The 23756-nt window shown below is 42.7% G+C and overlaps 1 protein-coding gene across 3 annotated transcripts in view; it reads right to left on the reverse strand.

The window, feature by feature from the left end:
• The window catches only part of satb2 (SATB homeobox 2), a 64136-nt gene that overhangs the window by 3833 nt on the left and 36547 nt on the right, over positions 1–23756 (reverse strand). For 2 of the 3 annotated variants that reach the window (XM_078262625.1, XM_078262623.1), the window contains exons 5-12: positions 22726–22849; positions 21895–21997; positions 19410–19460; positions 18290–18885; positions 14247–14459; positions 13495–13581; positions 12576–12728; positions 9685–9879 (exon numbers count right to left, since the gene is read on the reverse strand). In XM_078262625.1, coding sequence (XP_078118751.1) covers positions 9685–9879; positions 12576–12728; positions 13495–13581; positions 14247–14459; positions 18290–18885; positions 19410–19460; positions 21895–21997; positions 22726–22849 — 1522 coding nt within the window. The remainder of the gene's footprint in view (positions 1–9684; positions 9880–12575; positions 12729–13494; positions 13582–14246; positions 14460–18289; positions 18886–19409; positions 19461–21894; positions 21998–22725; positions 22850–23756) is intronic. The other variant, XM_078262624.1, reaches the window with a different exon arrangement.

Consider the following 23756-nt stretch of genomic DNA (forward strand, 5'->3'; position numbering starts at 1 on the left):
GGAAATTTAGGCAGTTGATTTGCTCAGTTTTATGGGACTGCAGTCACTTGTTAACACAGGATGTAAATTTGAGTATCATCTGCATAGTTATAAGAAACTAACTGTGCTAAGTTTGAACAGAAAAGGCTCAAGAATCGATCCTTGAGGAACTCCACTAGTCATTTCTGTTTGTAGTTACAGCTACAACACTTTCTTGTAATAACAGGAACTGGATTTGAGCCAATTCAGAGCTCCAGTCTGTCTAATAATCTACAGTCAACCAACATATTAGATATATACAATATATTCTGGCCTTAAATTCTTAATTGCTAATTCTGCTCTCACTGTTTTTAAAAAAGAGGTTTACAGAAGTGCTAATTTGTGTATTATTAAATTAAATGTAGTTTTAAAGATATAGTCTTGGAGAAATACTGTTCTTAAAAAATCAAAACACTCAAATAGTCCTTAACTGAATTACAGTTAGGGTTGGGTGTCGTTTAGTTTTTTTCCGATACCGGTACTAAAGCGATACTTTTAAAACAGTGCCGGTGCCTGAACCGATACTTTTTAATAAAGTTTAAAAAAAGAAGAAAAAAAAGAAGGGTACTAAACAGTCGGCGACATTAAAGAACGGCTTGTTAATTGCTAAGGCCATATGGTCAAAATAAAAGATTTAATAATAATGTAATTATATATTATATTATACTATATTTATAACAATAACTTATTTCACCAGTAAATTGCTGTTGAACAACAAAAACAACCACCAGATGGGAAATAAAGATTTTACAATAACTTTGAATGCACCACGATGCTTTTAAGTGAACGCACCGTCTGTGTTGTTTAATTCCGACAACGGCAGCTGCTGCGCTGAAGAGCAGACTGTTACGTCCCGCTGTTGGAATCCTCTACAGTGAAATACAGTCACACTTTACACTGTTTAACGTTAGCTGTCAGCATTTTAACCGTGTTTAATCCAGCTACTAGCTAAAGGTAGGCTAATGTTACCTGCTGTCGAGTATAGTGTAAAATCAGGCACCGAAATTTAGTTATTATAGTTTATATTAAGTTAATAAACTTATTCAATCTCGTTACTACTGTTTACATCGGCACCGGTGCCCTATTGGCACCGCGTTTCGGTACCCAACCCTAATTACAGTAGTTTTATTTTAATTTCAATTCTCATATTTTTAGTTGTATTTTATAAACCGCACCCGTAAAACAAATTATAGCTTTTAAAAAATGATTGCTTTTGGAGCTTCTGGAGCGGACGCACAGACTGAGAAACACTTTACTTTTACTGCTGCTGGTAAAGCACTTGATACAAGTGCACGTTTAAACCTCGAAGAGGATGAACTTCACATGATTGTATCTGGATTCTTATCGACTCTTTTTTTCAGTAATCCAGATTATCACAGTTTGTCACAAGGAGTTTATGGTTTCTCAGGTTTTCAGCAAGATTCATACACTGGATCTTAAAAAAAGCACATATTAGAAGGGCTAGGGAGGTGCAAAGAGAGATTATACTGTAAATAGAGACAATGAGGGTAGGTGTAGCAATGTGTGTGTTACTCTGATGGGTGGAGCTTTCATTGTTAGAGAGGGGGGGGGGGGTCCTCTGGCTGTCAGGGCTGTTTGACAGCAGTGAAGGAGGGCTGGGTGAAGTGTTGGGAGGGAAAGTGGGGACTTTGGTTGTTTGTCAGAAGGTAGTGGCTGTTGTGAGAGCGTTGCGGTCGTGTCCCGCCCGCTCGCTTTAAGAGCAGGGAGGGGCCTCCCCACTGGAATGCCCAGCTATAAATCTGTGGTGCATTAAAATTAAAGGACCCACATAAAGATAATAGTCATTCGCTTTTCTCTCCCTTCTCTTCAATAATAACAGGGTATTACATAAATAATATTGAGGGCAGGCCAGACCATGAAATTGCTCCGATTTCATTCGCAGGGGCTTTATTTTCAGGGGGGGGGGGGATGACCAATTTACAGGAATTCAGTACGCTTTTTTTCCCTTATTGGTCATTTTTCCTCTCTCCCTCCCCCAATCTTCTGTTTCTGTTACACAAAGTGACATTTTTTAGATATTGACAAAAGACTGTAAGAATGCTGGGAAACAAAGAAAAAAGATATGTACCCCTGCCCTAATGAGGACCACACAGCCACAAACATCCCCCATACAAACCTACTCAGACACTTAATAACTAAATTGAGGGTAAATCATGGAGGGGGGGATTGCAAAACCTACCGTCTCCCCACCTCCACCCACAGACCATCATCATTTCCATGCTTATTTGAGCTGACAGCAAGGACTCTTGGATCAATCGCCACACACACATGCATGCAACAATGGCGGGTCTGGTCTCCCTCATGCACTAATGATGATGTTAAACAGCAGAGCCAAACACACAGGGCTGGTTGGCTCCGAAGTTTATCTCTCCTTGTCTCTCTTCCTTCAAATGGTCATCCTCTTTCTTCTATGCTCACACTCGTCTTCCATACCTTTTTGGTTTTTCTCCCTTTAGTGTCTTTTCCTTTCCCTTCTACGACTCTACTATACTTTCTCTTTTCCTCCGCCTCCCTCTCCCCTCACTTCTAATGCATCAGGACACTAATGAAGTGGGCCTCTGCCAAGCCAACATGACTCCACATCCAAATCAGCCCCGAACGGGTGGATGCCAGGAGCTCCCACCCCCACCTCCCCATGTCCTCCACCTCCATCTCCCCTTTACTCCTTCTCACTGCTGTCCCTCCCATTGTAACTCCCCACGTTTTACACCTTCAGTCCCAGCAGCCTGAGGCTATGCCCTGACCAACAGCGCTCAGCCCTTTCCGCTGATTTTGTCCTGTGGCCACTGGCGGTATTGCAACAAAAAAATCCCTCTGCGACGCAGAAAGGATTTCCCCCAAAGGCCACCATTGTAAAAGAGACATCTGTAAAACTGCTGCCAGGACACCTCCGACTGCAAACCAGGTCGGTTATGACTCTTTCTATTCAGAATTTTTAATCCATGGACTTTTTATGTTTGAAAAACTTCCTGTGACGTCTGGGCAGAGCGGGAGAAACACTACGGTGCATATTCAGTGGTCGCATATCACGGAAGTAAACCCCTGAAGCTTAGAAACTTTTTTTGGCGTATGCGCCGCTGAGCAACTCTCATAGGAATGAACGGGGCTTCGCCTCCAATGTTGTATCCAGGCTTTATAGTACATATGTGCCTTTAAATACAGATCTATGCCTGAGGCTCCCTCTACCTACTCTGTTTGCCTTGTGCTCTTCGACCTCGACCTTCTGCAACAGACTATCTATGGCGTACTGATTTACAGTCTTCAAAACAGGTATTAGTTAAGGTGAGAAAATGAATAGTTCAGGCTAGACTCAGGTGTATAGATCTGTAATAAACTGGTGCAAAGATTTTGACCCTGCTGCATAATTAGCAATTTATTTTTTCTACACTTTCTTACTGGAAGCATTTTCTAAACATTGCAAAATGCCTTGTGGGTAATCAGTGTCTTCTTACAGCACAGCTTTTGGGTGCATGGGAGCATTAAATCCAGGTGAAAATCATTAAACTCATCTGCTCCTTTTTTGGTGAATATGATTTCAAAATGAAAACATTGAGCCTTAGTCATTTGTCATGGAGGGTAGACTTACACCCCAGAGACAATTACCAAGAAATGAAACCAACTCCTGCATGTCACTATAGGGCTGGGTACCCAACTTCCACACTTTTAGGCACCGATCAAATTGCGTCCATAGTATCGAGCATCGAAAAATGCCTTGTCATTCAGTACCAAATTTTAAGACCTAAGAAGAAAAATCTCATCAGCGTCAGTGAGCCAATAAGCATGCAGCTTGCTTATACCAAGATTTAATAATGCTTGTGATTGGCTGTCTAACGTTATAAAATCTCTACCTATCTACCTAACGCCCAGAGACAGGGATCACCTGTGTGTATTTAGTGGGTCACATAGGTGTAAGTACTGTAATGTTGTAATTTCTTTTGGTATCGGTAAAATTGGTAACGGAAAACGTATCAAGGTTTCGTACTGGTACGGATATTGAAATGTTTTGAACGATACCCAGCCCTACATGTCACTGGCCGACAGGTCCTCCAAACTAAATGACAAAAAAGTTTGTTTGTCATTGCCTTCCAAAAATGGTGTTTGGTGTTTTAAGCCCCCAACGTCGTCTTCCAGGCAATGCTGCATGGAAGGCACCAGGGTTAGGCAAGGGTTACGGTTAGGGTCAGGGTTAAGGTTAGGGTTAGGTTTAGGTGCCTTAAAGCCATGACAACATTGTTTTCTAAAATGAGTCATATGACTGTTTTCTGACCTGCCACCTCTATGATTAAGGTTTGGAAAGTTTAAGGATAAAAACCTATGTGGTTTAAGCTAAGGCTACATCTACACTACTACGTTTTCATTTTTAAGCGGCGTTTTGAGACAAAAGCGCTCTCCGGTTCAAGAGTTTTAGCTCCAGTAGTAGTAGCAGTAGCTTTTTACTCGTCCCGTCTCTGACCGTAGCACTAAGGAAGAGACTACATGTCACTTCAGAGCAACACAATACAGCCCTGCTCTCCCAAAGCCACAACCACTGGAGCCCTGCGGCCAGACCAGCTCTTCTCATGGCATCATTCAATATTCCTGAAAAACTTATTTTCCTTCTCTCCGTCTCAATCTTTTCTTCTTTTTTTCCTCTGTCTCTCTGTCTCTCTCTCTCTCTCTCTCCTGGCAGCGCTGTCAGTGCACTGTAGTAAAAATGAACAAGTTTCTTTAAAACGTAAATCAAGGCAAATTACGGTGCAGAATTATGAAAGAATTATAGAACATGAAATATTCATCTTTTCCTTAATGAGCTCTGGTCCTCCAGGGCCCCTAACTCACTCTCTCTCTCTCTCTCTCTCTCTCTCGTGTGTGTGTGTGTGTGTGTGTTGGGGGGGGTTAGTGTGTAAGACCACCAGAGACACCATTAACACAGAGATAAATATGTAATGAAGGAAAAATCACTTTTCTTGGGTTTTTTTCTTCAATTTTTTGCATGACCTTTTCTGTTAATCAGTGTTTGTCTGTCTGTCTCTCCCTCTTGTATCTGAATAAGTGTGTGTGGTTGCAATTCATGAGGACTGGATTCAGGGCTGAGGGAGTAGATGAGTCACTGCACATATCCTTTTTCGTAAAATAATGTTTCTTTGATGAAAAACTGTATACACGTAATGTTATTGAGGCTAGCTGGGACTGCAGCTGAGTGTGTGTGGTCATGTGTGTGTGTATGTGTGTGTGTCTGTGTGCGTGTGTGTGTGTGTGTGCGTGCGTGCGTGCGCACACTTGTGTTGTTGCATTTTCTTTATTATGTTCAAACTGTGTGTGGTATTCATTCCATGTATCTGCAATTAAACAATTAACTTAATTGTGGTTTGCCAAAAAAGCCCAAACTCCCCCCTGCAACAGTGAATGAGAGGCCACCGGGATTCACTTAAGACTGGGGGGGGGGGGAGAGAGAGAGAGAGAGAGAGAGAGAGAGAGAGAGGCAGCTACTTCCTCTCAAAGTGAATAAATGAATACAAACAAAACAAAATTGTTGTTGCATTGACAATCTTTCCCCAAATGTAAAATAAATTCCAATATATTTTGGCAGCAAATAATTTATCGTCTCAATGACAGAGAGGATGTTTTTATTTCATTGATAATTCTTGATACTATCGATCCATTTGATATTGTGGTTGCTAATTACCTCCGCCAAGGAGGTCGTGTTTTCAGAAGATCTTTGGTATGAGAGACTGAAATACCACGAGACCAGGGTTCATGTCCCGTTCTTGTCCCGCGTGTCACTGAAACAGACATTTTGTAACCCCACCCACGATCTTCTCCTAAACCTAACTGTCGTCCAAACGTACGTCCTGACCCAGAGCGTCAACAAGAGACGCCAATAGTCCCGACCAAGCGCATTTAAAATAAAGTCAAAGGGCTGCGTCTGACTGAGATGCTAAAGGAGACTTTTTGCATCAGTAACAAACGCCAAAGGCACCTGGCCAAGCCCCGCTTTTTGATACGCTGGGAGTGAGAGTGTGTTGTTATGAATGTGCAACACTAAAAGACTCACACTTGATAATAATCTAAAAAGAGAGCAATGAGTTTTTTACTGTGTTGACAGGAACTATTTGTTGCTGCTTTGGCAATAAGCACCCTTGTTTGCCATGGCAGTAAAGCACCTGGATTAAAGTGAGACACAAAGAGAGAGGAAGAGGAAGGGGGAGGAAGGGCATAGTGGTTGTTACAGTACGTCTTGTTCTAGTCCACCACTCCTGGGGTCTCAGCCTCGGTGAGCGGACACACACACACACACACACACACACACACACACATAAACAACCCCTAGACTTGCAGCAGAAATCAATTTAGCAAAAACAATAAAGAAATTATTTATAAGGGCAGACTGTGCCAAATTAGCTGTGGGACGCACTTAACCGCTACAGCCGTATGAATAAGAGCTGTGGAGTGAGCACCAGGGCCGTGTCAGTCATGAAGAAATGTGATGCTGCAGGTTACTGACATGGACACACACACACACACACACACACACACACAGCACCTGCAGACTTAATAGACACAGTCAGACATCTCCCAGAGCCCCCAACATGCAGAAATGTTACATGCTACTGTACATACAGTCCAGTTTAAACACACACTCCAACACACACCAACACACACACACACACACACACACACACACACACACACACATCGCTGGTGTGTGGATTAACTGTACAGCTATGTCTTAGCACCACATTCATGTTTAATGTGTATTCTGTGGTTGCTTGCTACAGTTTTAGAGACCCTCTCATTGTCCACAACACATAGGAGCGCTCACATTACCAACTATCAGTGTGAGAGGTTGTGTATGTGCATGTGTGGCAGATGGGACACATGTGTGGTCTGTAGTGGCAGGCTGGCTGGAGCCTGGGGTTTGGTAAGGGGGCTTCATCTGGTACAGAGGGGTGTGGGCGGTGAGGGGGGTCAGAAGACAGCAACACACATATTTAAACACACACACCTCATTTCCCGTTAATATATCACCAGTTGTGCACCACGGTTCATCTCCCTGTGTCTTTCGAGGTGGGTGCGGGGGGTGGAGGCGTTACGAGGGTTAACTTTTATTTTGAGTTTTTGCTGAGAGTGTGAGAGGAGCAGAGGAATGTGTTAATGGTGCCACCACAGCTTCCTCCCAGTCTTCACCATCATCAGCCTTTAATACAGAGCTCTGAATGGGAAGACAGAAAAGATTGCTCGGTGGTGGAGAGGATTCGTGTCAAGATGTTAAATGGGACATTTCACCATTTGCCTGTTTTTGATTTATGACATATGGCATATACTTTATGTGGTATATAATGGTTTTGCATTGGGGGGGGGGGCTGGTGGTTAGACAGACTATCTCTGAACTGAAGGACCTAGTCTTAAGCTGAAGTGTGTTAGAGCAGGCAGTGAATTCAGTAGGACTGCCTTCCCTGAGTCGATTTGTCGACTAATCGCTGTTTTGGTCTTAGTTGACTAAGAGTTCTTCAGTTGATTAGTCACTTTTTTTAATGCCGCATGATTTATTTTCAAGAAACACATGAGCACATCCCTGGTAAACACAAGAGTTAAAGTAGAGCTGCAAAGATTAATGGCTCAGTTGTCAACTATTAAATCAGTCGCCAACTATTTCGATAAGTGAAGTTAAGCAAGGTGTAGTGACAGAGTTGGCAGTTCACCGTGCCGAGATGCTTCCATTCACATGATAGGATATTGAATAAAGTACAGAAATAATAAGGTATCAAATGAACACTCTATTGGTATTGGTATCACTTTAAGGGTACTGGTATTGTAGTTTTTTTAAACAATACCTAGCCCGTCCTAGAATTGGGGCACTCTGTATAAAAACTTAAACCATCAAATGTACTGGGGTACAGAGCCAACCAAACAAAAATGGTGTCTGTAGAGTGTGAGAAAAGAACATATATTTCTGCGGTGTCTGCTACAGAGAAAAGGTATCATCTATATAATATCTAATTTATATAGCCGAAGAGTAACAGACAGGGGTGGGTGTGTGTGTGTGTGTGTGTGTGTGTGTGTGTGTGTGTGTGTGTGTGTGTGTGTCAGAGTGGGATGCTTCCAGTAATGACAGAGGACAACACGTCAGCGTGTTTCCTGCATCGATCTCTCTCAGCCCTCCTTCAGCCTCTGCCTCCCTCCTCTCAAACTACAAACTAATGGGGCATTTCCTCCAGTGCCACACCACCCAGCAACACAGTTTACTCTTCGTTCCACTGGGTCACGCACACACACACAAACACATCACACACACAACAAGATCAAACGGTACAGTACATACTTAGACACCAAATGAATGTAATGAGGAATTAATAGCGACAGGTGTGGTCTCAGAGGGCGGAGAGACACAGTTTCATCCTCTTCTGACTGTCACTTTCATTGGCAGTGGTGGACAGTAACAGACAGTAAGCAATGAAGCTACTTAATACTTAAACTAATACTTAAACTCCACTATCCTTCAGAGGGATTCATAATGTACTTTTGACTTCACTACATTTATTTGACAGGCTGCCAGTCGTCTTGGTCTTTATCCACTAAGACTTTAGTAGATTAGTAATTTTTTGTAATGCTTTTTTTGTTGAATGATTTATTTCTAAGATACTTGTAAGCACATCTCTGGTAAGCACAATATCTAAAGTGGCGCTTTTGCACGATTCTTTGTGGAAAAACAGATCTGTCAATCAATTATTAGTCGACAAAATCCTATCGAGTGTTAATTGACTATAAGAACTGCTTTAATTGAACACAGCCCTAATTCTAAAAAGGATTTGTTGAACATATTTAGCAATATAAGTCTAGAGACAACAGCTTACAACAACAGTTACCTCAACCAGCACCTTTAAAGCTCACAAATTAGCATGTTATGTCTCGTTTGTTCAATCTGTACAAAAGCAAAAGTGTAAAAACGTTGTAAAAAAGTTGTAGTCATGTGTTGAACTATTTCTCAACTGGGACCAGTTGCCAGGACACCAGCGCAGACTCCAAGCCAAGAAATAGTCATATACATAACTCCCTGTAAAACTACCCTGGAAATGGAGTTCTCACGAGAGCACAATTTGAATTAGCTCAGCGAGTCACTCTGGCATTCAGTAATGATGCTCATTAACTATGCTCTGTAGCCGAGCTGCACCAATCACATCGGTGTATCTGATACAGGCGGGCCAGAGGCGAGCTAAACAGATGATGACAGCACTGCGACGTCAACGTCATTAGTAAACATTGCAAGATGGCTACGGATGAACACCAGTTGTTTGAAATGGCTATGGCCGCTACAATGAATGCCAAACCCTTAATCTTTCGGATTTGGGTCTGAATTTCCAGGTTACTGTAAAACAGCAATTCTATGTACATGGGAAATGTGCTTTTCTACACTGATACAAAATCAAAACAGGGGTCTAGAAAATCTGGTAAAAAACACAGTTTCAGGATAGTTGTACATGATGGTGAAGTAAGAAAAGATGTTTACGATCAGTTTCAACAGATGTAATAAACGTCAGATGAGGTGACATGTGCAGCAAATCTGTTTTCACTGTATGAACCGGAGATGCAATTTTAATGCCAGGTGTTCCATCTGGACATGGAGATACGAGGCGCAGGTTAACAGCAGCTCTAGACATGTCTTACCTGTGTGTCCTGCGGCAGGTGGAGGACGGTGTGCAGCCTCTCTGAGTGATGGTGTCTGGACTCCTCCTCGTACGCCAGGTCTCTGTCGGCCTGCGGCAGCGTCAGGAACCTCCGGATGGTGCACAGGTTCTCCCACAGCGTGCGGTTCTCCGGGCTCGGGTTCTCCTTCCACCGGAGCAGCTCACACAGCCAGCCCTGGAGATGAGACAGACATGGAGAAAGAAGGTGGGGGGTTAAACACAGAGGTGGGTGAAGTTGAAGGAATATGTCCATAGTTTACGCTTTTTGTTCTCTTGCTACGAGTTATATGAAGAGTTTGAAACCACTCTTATGTCTGTACAGTAAAGCTCAGTTCAGACCAAAGATTAGCGACGAGACGAGTTGAAACATAAAGTGTTCTGAAACCTGCCAGTTCACACCGATGTGGCGAGACGAGGCAATGTATCATCTCCATAGCAACAACTCTTTGTACTTCCGTTCCAGCTTCCGACTTTCAGGCATTTTTGTAGCTGGATATATAATTTGTTGAGTCTAAATATGAATGGGGATAACGTTAGTGATAGTGAGATGCTTGCTACAGTACATTTCTAGTGATGAATCGGCGAAAACGTTTTATTTCTCTGATTCACTGCTTTGTTCTATCGCTGCCCAATCTCTTCAGTCACTCTTTAGCTCGCTCCACCACATCGTGCTCGCAAAGCTCGTTGAGCCTCCGTGTAAAACTCTGCCATTTGGACCAGTTGACAGTTTGTAACATAGATATAACATGGATTATGGATCATTTCATTTCTATAGTTTGTAACTGACTTTACAAGCTGACTTCGGCATATAAAGGCATGCCACCCGCCAAAGTGGCTAGTGAGAGTGACTGTGTTGCTCGCCACTGCTGAAATCTACGTGCATTTGGCGGGTTGGCAGGTGCTAATGTCAAGCCCTGCTTATGTTCTAAAAACAGCGTCTGGGGACTTGACCAGCTGAGTCGCAGAGACGGGCTAGTTCAGACTGGTGCAACTTTTCCATGCAATGTTCTAAAACGGTCCGTCTTGTTGGGAATCTTTGGTCTGAACTGGGCTTAAGCTTAGCTTAGCTTAGCATAAAGACCAGAAACAGGCGGAAACAGCTTGTCTGTTTTTTCCAAAGGTAAAGCTCACTAATGAACATGTACTATTTTAAGTGTAAAAACGATAAATTATGGAATACAGAGGGTTATGTATAGTCTTGACATCACTGTAAAGTTGTTTCCAGTCTTTATGCTAAGCTAAGCTAACCTACTGCTAGACGTAGCTTCATATTTACCATACAGACATGAGTGTGGTATCAATCTTCTTATCTAACTCTCGGCAAGAACGTGAATATGTACTTTCCCAAATGACTATTCTGTTAAATCTGTCTTATAGAAATATTTTTAAGCAGAGGGTCTGTTCTCCCTGAAAGAATATCACAGTGGGCCATCCTTGTATTTCCTGTTTTATGAACCGTTTTATGAGCCTTCTCCAGCTGTGGAGCCCAAGAATCAACACCTCTCACCTACTAGCAATGACAGGGAAGAAGAAAGATGATAAGGTCCACAAGAGAAAAGACAAGTTAAAGTAGGAAGGGATACAGGAAGAGTGAGATGGGAAACGACAGACAAAGAACAATGTAAACGTCAGGAGATAAAAATTTAACAGAAAAGTTGAAAATTGTGCAGGGGGTGTGAGGTAAATGTCAGCGAGGAAGATGGGGGAAGGAGAGATGGAGAAGATTCAATTATATCTGCTAGACTGGTTCAGTTTGTGACACCAGCTGTTGTGTTCAACCAGCCACCTCGGGCAGCATGCACCGCTAATAGCCTGATCGTCTCTCTCTTCCTCTGTCTCTGTCCTTGTGGCCAGCTGCAGCAGATGGGTGCACTGAGCCGTGACCCTCCGCCACCCCCAGACCCGCCAACCTGGGGGACCTCGCTAACTGCGCACACACAAACACACACACACCAGCATGCATGCATGCATGTACTGTATACATATAGCTTTACAAATGACCTTTCTCACGCATAGCCACATGTTTGAACGGACTATATCCATAAATAAAGAGATTTTTCAGCGGCTCGCTGCGCATGTGTGCCTCTGCACTTCAAAAAGTTCACTTTCAAGGGATCAAATGGGCAGTACCTTTAGAGCAGGGGTCTTTTCTTAGCTGAACGAGAGCAGGGGCCCCCTACTACATATTGTATTAAATTGAGTTGCATGTTAAAACTGGGCCTACAATAACATGTTGGGCATCCTAAAGCCTTTACACATACCTTTTTGTGGTGCATACAATACTGAGCTATTAAAATAATTATTGACATTCATATATACATCATGTTTCAATGGTATACATACACGAAGCACAGTGAATCCTTAAGCTTAACTGTATCTGTGGTTGGCTACCTTAATGGCTACCTTACCTACAGGCTGATATGCCTGTCATCAATGTTGTGTACATTTAAAAACAAATTTAGCTTTGCTAATAATATGTTGGACTCATTTTTATGTATATTTTTTTTAAATGATTAAACAATAACTTCCCCCCCCTCCCCCTCCTGCAGTAACTCCTGGAGCCCCTGTTGAAGATCTCTGCTTTAGAGTTATTAAAACAAATGTTATAAATATAGATAGTTCCAGTGCCACAGTGCATCCTGTTATCAAAGCTCTGAGAAAACATTCACCGTGAGCCGAGTGAGCCAGTTGATGACTGAGTGTGAACGCTGTAGCAGCTCTCCAGTCTAGCAGTAGTGTGTTTTGGCTCTGAACACCCCCCCAAGTTCTGTGGTTTGTATGAGATTTTCAAAGCTGTTTTGATAGACACATGTCGTTCCTAAGAGCCAGCTTAGAGTTATTTTTTTTCTTCTTTCCAAGTGTTTCCCTCACCTGGCTCTTGTTGGCGGCCACCTTAGCGAACAGAGCCTGGGACACCTTTGCTCTCTTCATCTCCTGCTGAATTTCATCGTAGATGCCTGACGTGATGTTGACCAGCGACTCCAGCTTCAGTGGGAGGTCGGGGGGCGGGCCGGACGGCTTCGGCTAGAAGAGGGGATCGACAGGATGATGTAACACACAGTGAGTACAAATTAAAGTCCCTCTGAGTGGTTAATGTTTAAGGGGGGGACGCTATCAGATAAGTTTGGATGACAGGAAATATCAAAGACGTATAGTATGTATTCCAGAACTACTAAGAGATCTATCCACAAAAGCAAATCATGTGTATACATATGAGGAAAGGTTATCAGCTGATGATCGGGCCAAGCTGCTCCGAGAGCAGACATGCAGTGTTCCCTGTGCGAGCATCGGCCGCACATCTGCAGGGCACGTCTCCACATGAATTTTGTTTACAGATCAAAGTCATTAAGTCCTTCTCTTTTGTCTCTCTTTTGTTGTTTCTGTTTGAATGAACATGTATTGGCTCTCAGAAAGCTTGTATACACAGTGTTTGAAGTCGTCCGCAAGACATGTACAGACCAGCTAGCTTACATTCCCTCAGTGTAAACGATGCGGAGATTATTTTACATAGACATAATAAGAATAGCACACAAATTCACTCACAGCCATGAATGGGCATTTGCCCTGACATCAGAGGGAGCCTCTTATCATTGATGGTTGCTAAACTGTAATGTGCACATGGAAAGAAATGTCCAAATACTATATAATGTCCTTTTTGTTTACAATATGCTCCTATGATGGCTTTGAAGCTGTTTTTCCATTATGAATGGAATTTGTTTTATGATTTTAAGACACAGCGCATGCCGTGCCTGCAGTCTGCTCTGTGAGTTAAAGATTGCAGATAACTCACCGAGTTGGAGATCTTAGTCTTGTTCTTCCAGATGGAGGCCCAGGTATCAGGGGTTATCTGGTCATCCATGCCCCTCTCCCACACTTTCTATGCACACACAAGACACACGGCATGTTACAATCACATGTTTGCATCACTATAAATATAGTCTGGATCAACAGAAGTGCATTTCCAGGGTAAAGACTGACATCCAGTACGTGGATCACACGCCGGACGTCAGGCTTTGACCCTCTCTTTCCGCTCTCTCTGTGTCGCTGTTCTCAAAATCCCTTCACTACCCGAAAAAACAACAAACTTCGAGCTAGCAAGCTACACGCTGAAAACAGCATGTTTTTAAGAAAATGTAAATCGTGCAACAAGGCAGGCCTGCTTGGTTCTTTCAGGGAATGATTGTAAAGATTTACAAAGAATATGTTTAGGGCATTTCCTCTCTAACTGGGACGTTTTGGGACTGATTGGTGGAATTGTTGTGGACGAAGTACACACAGAGATACACTGGTAAGAGCTAATGACGTTTAACCATGTATCAGCTAATTTAAATAGCTCACGTTACTGTATTGTGTAACAGTTAACTTCATTTAATATTGTATGTGGGGTTTTCTTTTGCAGGGTGCAAATGTTTCACTAAAACAAGTTCCTTCCCGAGACTATTAGACCTTAGACCTTACTCCACAGCGCTGTGAGATTACTATGAATACATGTGGAGTCCTGATACAAATGTCAACAACACAGTGACTGCATGGCCCACTAACCTGTGAGAGGCGTGGAGGGCCGGGGTTGGAGGAGTTGGAGGCGGGGAGGCCGACCGAAGGGTTCATGGTGCGCTCTCTCTCCTCCTGGTAGATGCGGTCTCTCTCGCTCTCGGCCAGGTTGAGGAAGTTCTGCATTGCTTTCAGATTCACCAGCAGAGACTGCGAGGCTGTGCGAGGGTCCTCCTCCTTCCGCAGGATCTCTGACAGCAAGCCCTAATCAATGAAGACACACACGGAGACACGTTTACACTGTGAGCTTAACTTTGCAGCAACTAACTTCAAACCTCTATTTCTAATAAACAAACTAAGGCTACATTCAGACTGCAGGCCAAAGTGACCCAAATCCGATTTTGTTGCTCATATCTGATTTTTTTCACGACAGTGTAAAGAGCCCAAGTCACATGGCATCCAATCTTTTCCAGTTCTGATTTGGGCCACTTTCATATGTGGTCCAAATCTGTTACAGGTCAGATTTTTTTTAAATGCGACCTCAGTCGTAGTGTGAACAGTCAGTCAAAATAAATCAGATCTGGCAATAAATCGGAATTGAGCATTAAGGTTTGTAGTATGAACCGTGTTTTCTTTTTAAATGTGGGGTGATCGGGTACTTGCTGTCGCTTGACTTAAGCCAAAGGTAGCGCTGCGCCTAGTTGGCCGGCACCGCTCTCCCCATAGGAAAACAATGGAACAGCCAGCACAGAACGGTTTTACCGCGGATCATGTGTAGGCGGCTTTAGAAAAGGTTTTTTAGTTTTTAGTGGGATTGTTAATAAATGGGTTTACATAAATATATTCCATTACTTGCTTATTTTCTTAGCAAGTTGTTTTATCTGTTGATGTTGAAAAAGCTTTTACTGTAAGTAAGGAAACACTGAACTAATATCACACTGCAAGTGTACTTCATTACAAGTAAATGTCCTGCATTGAAAATGTTACTTAAAATTATCATATTATGCTCATTTTCAGGTTCATAATTATAAGGTTCATTTACATGGTTTAATTTTCAAAAAACACCATATTTTTTGTCATACTGCACATTGCTGCAGCTCCTCTTTTCACCCTGTGTGTTGAGCTCTCTGTTTTAGCTACAGAGTGAGACATCTCACTTCTGTTCTATCTTTGTTGGGAGTCGCACATGTGCAGTACCTAGGTAAGGACTACTAGCCAGTCAGAAGCAGAGTATGAGGGCGTGCCCTGACAGTACCTAGGTAAGGACTACTAGCCAGTCAGAAGCAGAGTATGAGGGCGTGCCCTGACAGTACCTAGGTAAGGACTACTAGCCAGTCAGAAGCAGAGTATGAGGGCGTGCCCTGACAGTACCTAGGTAAGTACTACTAGCCAGTCAGAAGCAGAGTATGAGGGCGTGCCCTGACAGTACCTAGGTAAGGACTACTAGCCAGTCAGAAGCAGAGTATGAGGGCGTGCCCTGACAGTACCTAGGTAAGGACTACTAGCCAGTCAGAAAGCAGAGTATGAGGGCGTGCCCTGACAGTAGCTAGGTAAGGACTACTAGCCAGTCAGAAGCAGAGTATGAGGGCGTGCCCTGACAGTACCTAGGTAGGACTACTAGCCAGTCAGAAGCAGAGTATGAGGGCGTGCCCTGACAGTACCTAGGTAAGGACTACTAGCCAGTCAGAAGCAGAGTATGAGGGCGTGCCCTGACAGTACCTAGGTAAGGACTACTAGCCAGTCAGAAGCAGAGTATGAGGGCGTGCCCTGACAGTACCTAGGTAAAGACTACTAGCCAGTCAGAAGCAGAGTATGAGGGCGTGCCCTGACAGTACCTAGGTAAGGACTACTAGCCAGTCAGAAGCAGAGTATGAGGGCGTGCCCTGACAGTACCTAGGTAAGGACTACTAGCCAGTCAGAAGCAGAGTATGAGGGCGTGCCCTGACAGTACCTAGGTAAGGACTACTAGCCAGTCAGAAGCAGAGTATGAGGGCGTGCCATGCTAGCAGCTAGGTGAGCATTATAACGTGTGTTCCAAAGTGACCACGTTTGTCTCTGAAGTAAAGGCTGGACTACAATAGAGCTGTTTGGAGCAGTTTGTGAACAGTGTTTTCTGTTGGAGATGGGAAGTCCCTTTGGGGGGGACTTCGGGCTTTTTCACTTTGTAAACCGATTACATGCACAAAAAAGATATATCATTAGATGATTATGACTCTAGCATTAATGTAGGGTCGGAGAGAAACGTATTTTCAGTTGCTCTGTATGTCTGGCACATATTGCAGAATTGACGATAAAGTTGACTTGACTTGTAAAAGTCCGATGTGACTGTTGGGAGTTGGAGCTCATTTTGAACTATTAACTAATAATTCTTTTTATTATGGATTAATCTGCTTATTGTTTTCTCCATTAATTCATTTATTGTTTGGTTTGTTCAAATTCTCAAAATAGTGAGAAATGTCTTCACTATTACTATAAGCACTAAGCGACACCTTCACAATGTTTGTTTTGAACAAAACAATGTTTTTGTTTGTTTTTTTTGTTTTTTTACTAATGACAATATTTGTTGACATTTTTAGTACATTATTAATGTTAATATTTACAATACCTTTATGAAAAAGCAGGAAATCCTTGCATGTAAGAAGCTGGAACAATGACATGTTTGACATTTTTGCATGAATAATTACCAAAACAACTACTACTACTACTACTACAATCGATTAATCAACTAATCGTTTCAGCTTGACCTATTAGTATAAACTGTTGGGTAGTTTAATTTATAGCAAAACATTTTATAAGCTTTTATGTTTTAGTTTTTTTAATGCAAACAATTTAACCTGTAAAGTAACTAAAGCTGTCAAGTAATCGTAGTAGAGTAAAAAGTACAATATTTCGCTCTGAGATGTAGTTTAGTAGAAGTCAAAAGTAAAAGAAAGCAATTAAGTAAGGTACCTCATTTGATTTGTACTTATAGGTACAGTACTTGAGTAAATCTGTTATTTTTGGGTAGAAAAAATGAAAACAATGAAGTTTATACAGTATTAGCATACAGTATGGGTTGGATGCTCACACAAATACACACACTTTGAACACACACACACACACGTGCAAAAACTCACTGAAACACACCTGGCCTCTACACCAACAGGTCTATGAGTCGCCTCCCATTACACTGATCTAATGGGGCGTGTGCTAACCGCTTTAGCACAGCCTGAATGCATCAGGTGTTTGTGCTGCTGCGAGGGCGGGGAAGGAGACCCAATGACCCAGCAAGCTACCCTGCCATGCTTCCGCTAATCCGCTGAAAATACCACGCAGTGCAGAATTAGACCAACGCTGTGTGAAAAATGACTTATCAGTGACGTCAGTTTCTATTTATTTCTATCAAATACCTCCTCTCACCTGAGATGTTGCGGGGAACGAGAACTATGATCCGCTTAGTCTGAGAAAATGTGGCTCCATAAGGGATCGTTCGGTCTTGCCTGACTCGATGCCACCACAGGATGATATCTATTAATGTTCAGATTAGGGCTGCACAATATATTATTTATTTTTAATTTTTTTTATCGTCATTGCGATATCAACTTGCACAATAAACACATCGCAAGAAGCTGCTACATATCGCCAAAGACGCTCAGAGATTTTTTTGTGTTAGTTGAAAGAAAATATCAGTAGAAAACTGCACTTTAAAATGTAACCGTCATTAGTTTTTTAGTGGTGCCTTTTATATTCAATTCAGTGTTCGATTCGTTCATTAAAAGAATGTTGGAAATGATTAACTTTCATTTGTTTGAAAATCAACAAGCAATTTGTTGTATTTAAGCTGGATATTGAAGCAGCAGAAAGGAAGAACTAAGTACACTTTGATATCTGTTTCTCTCTCCCAGGTAATATTGTTATCTTGATTTTCAAAAACATTATCGCATATTTTCCTCGTATCGTGCAGCCCTAATTCAGATTATCTCTGTCCCTGTGTCTCCATCTGAAGCTACCCTCTCTCATCCTTGACGCATTGTCCCCTCGCTTCTCCTCTTTCCACAGACACTTTCCCAACTGTCTCCTAACCTTCTTGACCACAGTCTGTCCTGTTTTCCTACCTGTGTGCGGTTGAAAGCCACACGGGCGAACACGGCCTGGGAGACACTAGCTCTCTTCAGCTCGTCTCTGACCTGCTGGTAGATTTCACAGGAGACCTCGGCGGCCGAGGGGTTGCTCCCGGGATGGTCGCCGCCGCCGCCGACTTTGGATGAACCCCGAGGGATGGGCGGGTGGTTGAGGAACTGCTGGTTGATGGCCTGCGGGTGCTGATGGGCCAGCAGGCGGCTAACGGCTAGCTGCTGGTTGATGAGGTGGGCCATGGCGAGCTGTTGACGCACCAGCTGCGGGGAGAGTTGAGGGGAGAGCAGTCCACCTGGCCCCAGCAGGGGCTGCAGGGCGCCAGGCGGGGGCGGCGGGGGCGGAGGAGGAGGCACCTGGCCCGTACGGAGAGGAGGGCTGTGGTGGAGGGGGCCGTGGGGCGACGGCTGCTGCTGGGGAGGCTGCTGAGGCGGCTGAGAGGGCGCCTGCATGTCTCCAGACCCCGCCTTGAGGAGGGGGCTGCCGGCTCCCAGGTGACTGAGCTGGGCCAGGCCGGCCAGGTGGGGGGGAGGTCTCTGGCCCAGCACACAGAAGTCGGCCATGTTGTCTCTCTCTACTGGAGAGGAGAAGACAACAGTGAGTGTGGTCAAACACCTTTACATGAGCATTAGTCTCACATTGCCAGACCTTCCTCCACAGCGCTGCGGAGGAGAGTCTGGCTAGTCCACACAGCATTCCGGGATGGAAGAAAAACGTGCTCTATTTTGTTGGCATTTCTTTAAACCAATCACAATCGTTTTGGGGGGCACAAAGCGCCGGACAGAGCCACTTTGCCTTTGCAAAATAGCCTCGGGAAGGAACTTGTTTTGGTGGAACGTGTGTACGTTCAAAAGTTGTTTTAGTCGTGCAACAGAAAAGTCAGATTGGACAGATAGTCTAGCTAGCTGTCTGGATTTACCCTGCAGAGATCTGAGGAGCAGTTAACCACAGTCCTCACAAATCCACTGGAGGTTGGAACGCCAACACAAAGAAAGAGGAAGGTGGTGGACATCCGGCCGAAATGAGCAATCCAGGAAGTTGAACGTCGTGGCTATACAGTAGACTACATGAGCACAGAGTCAGATTGATTGGATTTCTTACTTTTGATGTCAGCAGCATCCCGTCCAGACCACATCTTCTCCAGGTAATCTACTGCTCAACAAAACACATATGGAAAATCAGTCAGAGGGGATTTGGTTGATCTACGTACATCACCAAATAGTAGCCACAAATTTCACCCCAAGGTCTATATAACAAACAAAATTAACTTTGAAGCTCATGAACAGATTTATTCTAAACTCCACATTCAAAAAACGAAATATTCGTTGTGGGGCTGCAGCTAACGATTATTCTCATAGTCGATTAAACTGTTGATTATTTTCTCCATTCATCAGTGAGTTGTTTGGTCTATGAAATGTCAGAAAATGGTGAAAAATGTCAATCAACATCCCACCATCACCCCATCCTCTCTCACTCTCTCTCTCTTCCTATATCCCCTTTTTCCGTTCGGGCTCAGTGTTTAATGTGATGATTATAAGTGCAGCTTCTCCGGAGGGAGACAGAAGAGTCATTACAGATGATTTGTTTTGAGGACCATGTTGCTATTTCGGTTTTATAATTTCATATCTCTGCTGATCAGACTCACTGTAAAACTGCAGTAGATGAACACTGATCAGTCTATTCCCAACCTTTTACACCAAGCCATGTTGACTTCATCCCTTCATCACAGGTTGTGTGTCTGAAGCTGGATTTATACTTGATGGATTGATACCTACAGCGCAGGTTTTGATTTATAGTCCAGTGTCAGATTGCACTCGATGAAAGCACCCCTGCACCCCCTGTGATCAAGCCACAGCGCTTGAATTATATTCCTCACAGCTAAATGTGTTTACATTGTTGTATTTACTTTATGATATAGAGCGACTGCGTACGCGCAGCCTCGTCTTTTACTGAACAGGAGACGGCTGCCATGCAATCGCTGTGTTTACGTTCATCCAATCATACAGAGAGAGAGAGACAGAAAGAGAGAGAGAGGCCAGCAGAAAATAGATGTGTTACTGAAAAGCAGAAGATTTACTGAGCCTTCTTCAACTTCCTCCTGTATCATAATCCCCACTGGCATCAGAAGCAACTCAAGATGACCAAACCACAGAAATGAAGGTCTCTTGTAAGTTTTTTTATGTTTCTCTTTGTACTTTAATTCTGTATTTTTGTACCAAATGTTCTATAGATTAATGATTGTAATCTTACTTTCACTTTCCTACAGATATGAGCACTGATTCGACTATGTTACTGTCTGCACAATAATCTTTGGCTCAATTAAAAAAAAAACGTTGACCCAACCAACAGATCGTGGTATCTCAGCAGCCACCGTAATCCCGAAGTAAAGTTACTTTTTTGAGGAGTTGCACATCATCTAAAGTGTAGCTGTGTGGTTACGTGTGGAGGTTCTGTAGCTAACTATAAATCTATCTTAAGTATTGTTAGCAGCTCAGTGGAAAGGTGATTTTCCCTTCTCCGATTGTTTAATTTGAATAATTCTTAGAAGGAAAACTGTACAATATTTCCCAAGAAGTCCAAAAAAGTTTATTTATTTTTATTTTTTCCTACTTCAGGAATCATGTTGCGACCCTTGGATTACAATCATTACAACTCTCTCTAATTTACAGGACATAATGTGCAATATCATGAACAACCTACTCGAGATTTGACATAGTACATACACATCTATGTGCCACTTCTCATACATACAGTATTTATATGCAACCCACCAAGAACAATCCTTACTTTCTGTGACTTCAAATTAAGATCACATGTATGTGATGTAAGTGCAAATTTTTACATACAAATTCCGATTTTTTTGTTCTCACATTGTATTCTACAAGCGCTCACATTTTGCACCATATTTACCCTCATATGCACCAATATGCATCAATACTTTTTTACTCATATATTTTCACTTATCCTAACTTTATACTGCAACTGCTGCACAACAATTCCCCTCGGGATAAATAAAGTCCCATCTAGGGCTGTCCCAAATAGTTTAAAGCTTCTTTCATAATGCTGACATTCAAATGCTGTGCAGGTTTTGTCTATGCATTCTGTTTCAAGCTGATATTTTTGCACAGTTGCAGATAAAGATTAGGCCACACTAATATAATTAGTTTTATACTAATTGTAGAATTAGATTCCAGTGGTTGCTGCGTAGGATTGTTTCCAACTCGTGTGATTCAAACATTTCCAATAACTCCAGAGCGCTGTTTCTGTCGTAGCATAATGTCGCAGTAAGCCTCAGGGAGCGATTATTTTTTTCATCATTATTTTATGTCCTAATTGGATCAGCCTGCTGCCTGCATGTATTTATGTTGACGAAACTGACGAGTTATATTTATCAAAGAAAGTTGGTTTTAATAAGCTTCATTGCTTCATTCAAAAAAAGCTTAAAAGAAGCTTTGAATGTAAAACAAAATGACTTTCGGTACGGCCCTAGTTCCATCTTATGTTGTTGGGGACCCTAACCCCCCACATTGGGAACCCCTAGTCAACTGTAGCGTTGAAAAAAGTTGGACCACCGTCTACAGCTCACCTTTGATTTTCTTATACTTCTTGTACCAACGACCAAACTCCTGGCATTTGGCAGTGGAGACGTTGGCGTAGTACGAACTGTTCACTATGGAGGAAATCATACTCTGAGAGAGAGAGAAAGAGAGGGTAGAAAGATAATTAATAACCAACATAATGTGAAATGCTTACACTCACGCAACAACCTCATGGCATGCTCACACACACACACACACACACACACACACACACACACACACACAAAAAATAGAAATAGATAAACATTAATCATGATTGGAAGCCACCCATGGAAACTGGAGCCAGTACAGTACAGACAGGGAATCTCCTGCCACACACACATATGCTTGCAATTCATGCTGCGATCAACACCCCCACCAGAGCTGCATTTAAACACAGTACACACACACACACACACACACACACACACACACACACACACACACACACACACACATAAATCTCACACAGCAGTCATTATGAGACCAGGATAGAGGGCTAAACATGCAGCTGGGGAGATTAACGTGATTGAGGAGACAGTGCTTTATTTTGTGGGGTGGAGTTTGGTGAAAATGTAGCAATAATCAATACAATGCATGTTGGATTAATCCTAAATGTCTATTTCATGAGGGCTGACTTTAGTCATTAGTCATTAGACATGGGGTAGTCACAGTGAGAGAGATTGACACTTCTAAAGAACATCTTTAAGAATAAATTATTGAATTGATGAGCAGTTCTCTGATGAGCACCATTTGATTCAAGTGAGGAAGATGAGGGTCTGTGTTGTTGTTTTTGTTTTTGTTGTTAATGTTGTTTTGTAGCAGTATCTCGTTGTTACCTGTGACAGGGGACACTCTTTGGCCAGAGTGCTTTGGTTCATTTCCTTCAGCAGCTCTTTGAGAGCGTTCCTGACAGTCGCGTGGTTCCACTGTTCACACGGCAGATCCTCCAGCTTTGAAAAACTACAACGAGCCAAAACCATGCATAGGAGTCAGTTCCATCTTTGGGTTCTTAATTATTAAGACACAAAACAATCTCTTAACAGTTAAACAGTGACAGTTAAAGAAATAGCTGTGTGCTTTCACTTTCCTGCAAAGGGTTAGATGACAAGATTGATATCGCTCTCGCCTGTTCTAACTAAAATGAGAGGAGTCTCTGTCTGTCTGTCCTTAGATTTTCTCGATAACCTTCCATCTGATCGGCTTAACACTTGGCGGGTGTATCGCAGAGGACGTGAGGAAGTGCAGTGGCGAGTTTGAAGTTGTTTAGCTTAGCAATTCTGGAGAAAGCTGCAGGCAATATCAGAGGCCAAGCATTGGGCCCGTTCTGACAGACCGTTTTGAACGAGCACTGCACTAGTTACAATAAATGTGAAGGTAACAGCCAGCAACCTGTTAGCTTAGCTTAGCATAAAGACTGGAAACAGGGGGAAACAGCTAGTCAGTTTTTCCAAAGGTAACAACATCCATCCACTAGCACAGAAGTGTAAAAACGAAAAATGACATCCCAAGAAATCAAACTAATCAATCACCCTTCCCCCAATCGCTCCAACACCCCCAAAAATAGCTACAAACAACAACACCAATAATAGTAATAAATTGGTTTGAGAAAAAAATAGAATATAATAAATTTATTTTTCATATCCTCTTTCATCTCACAGCAAAAAAATAAAAACTAATCCTAACCTAGGATTTATCATCTTCATTTTTTGGACTAATCTTTGGCCACGGGTTGTGACTACATCTGATTGCTCGGCAAGTTCTCCTGGTCAAGAAATAGTCAGACCCAGAACCACATTGTAAAACCAACACTTTTTTTATGCTTTAACTATTGTACATATAAAACAAACAAAACATGGTGTGTTAATTA

This window comes from Sander vitreus, chromosome 11 (assembly GCF_031162955.1).
Source record: "Sander vitreus isolate 19-12246 chromosome 11, sanVit1, whole genome shotgun sequence".
NCBI lineage: Eukaryota > Metazoa > Chordata > Actinopteri > Perciformes > Percidae > Sander > Sander vitreus.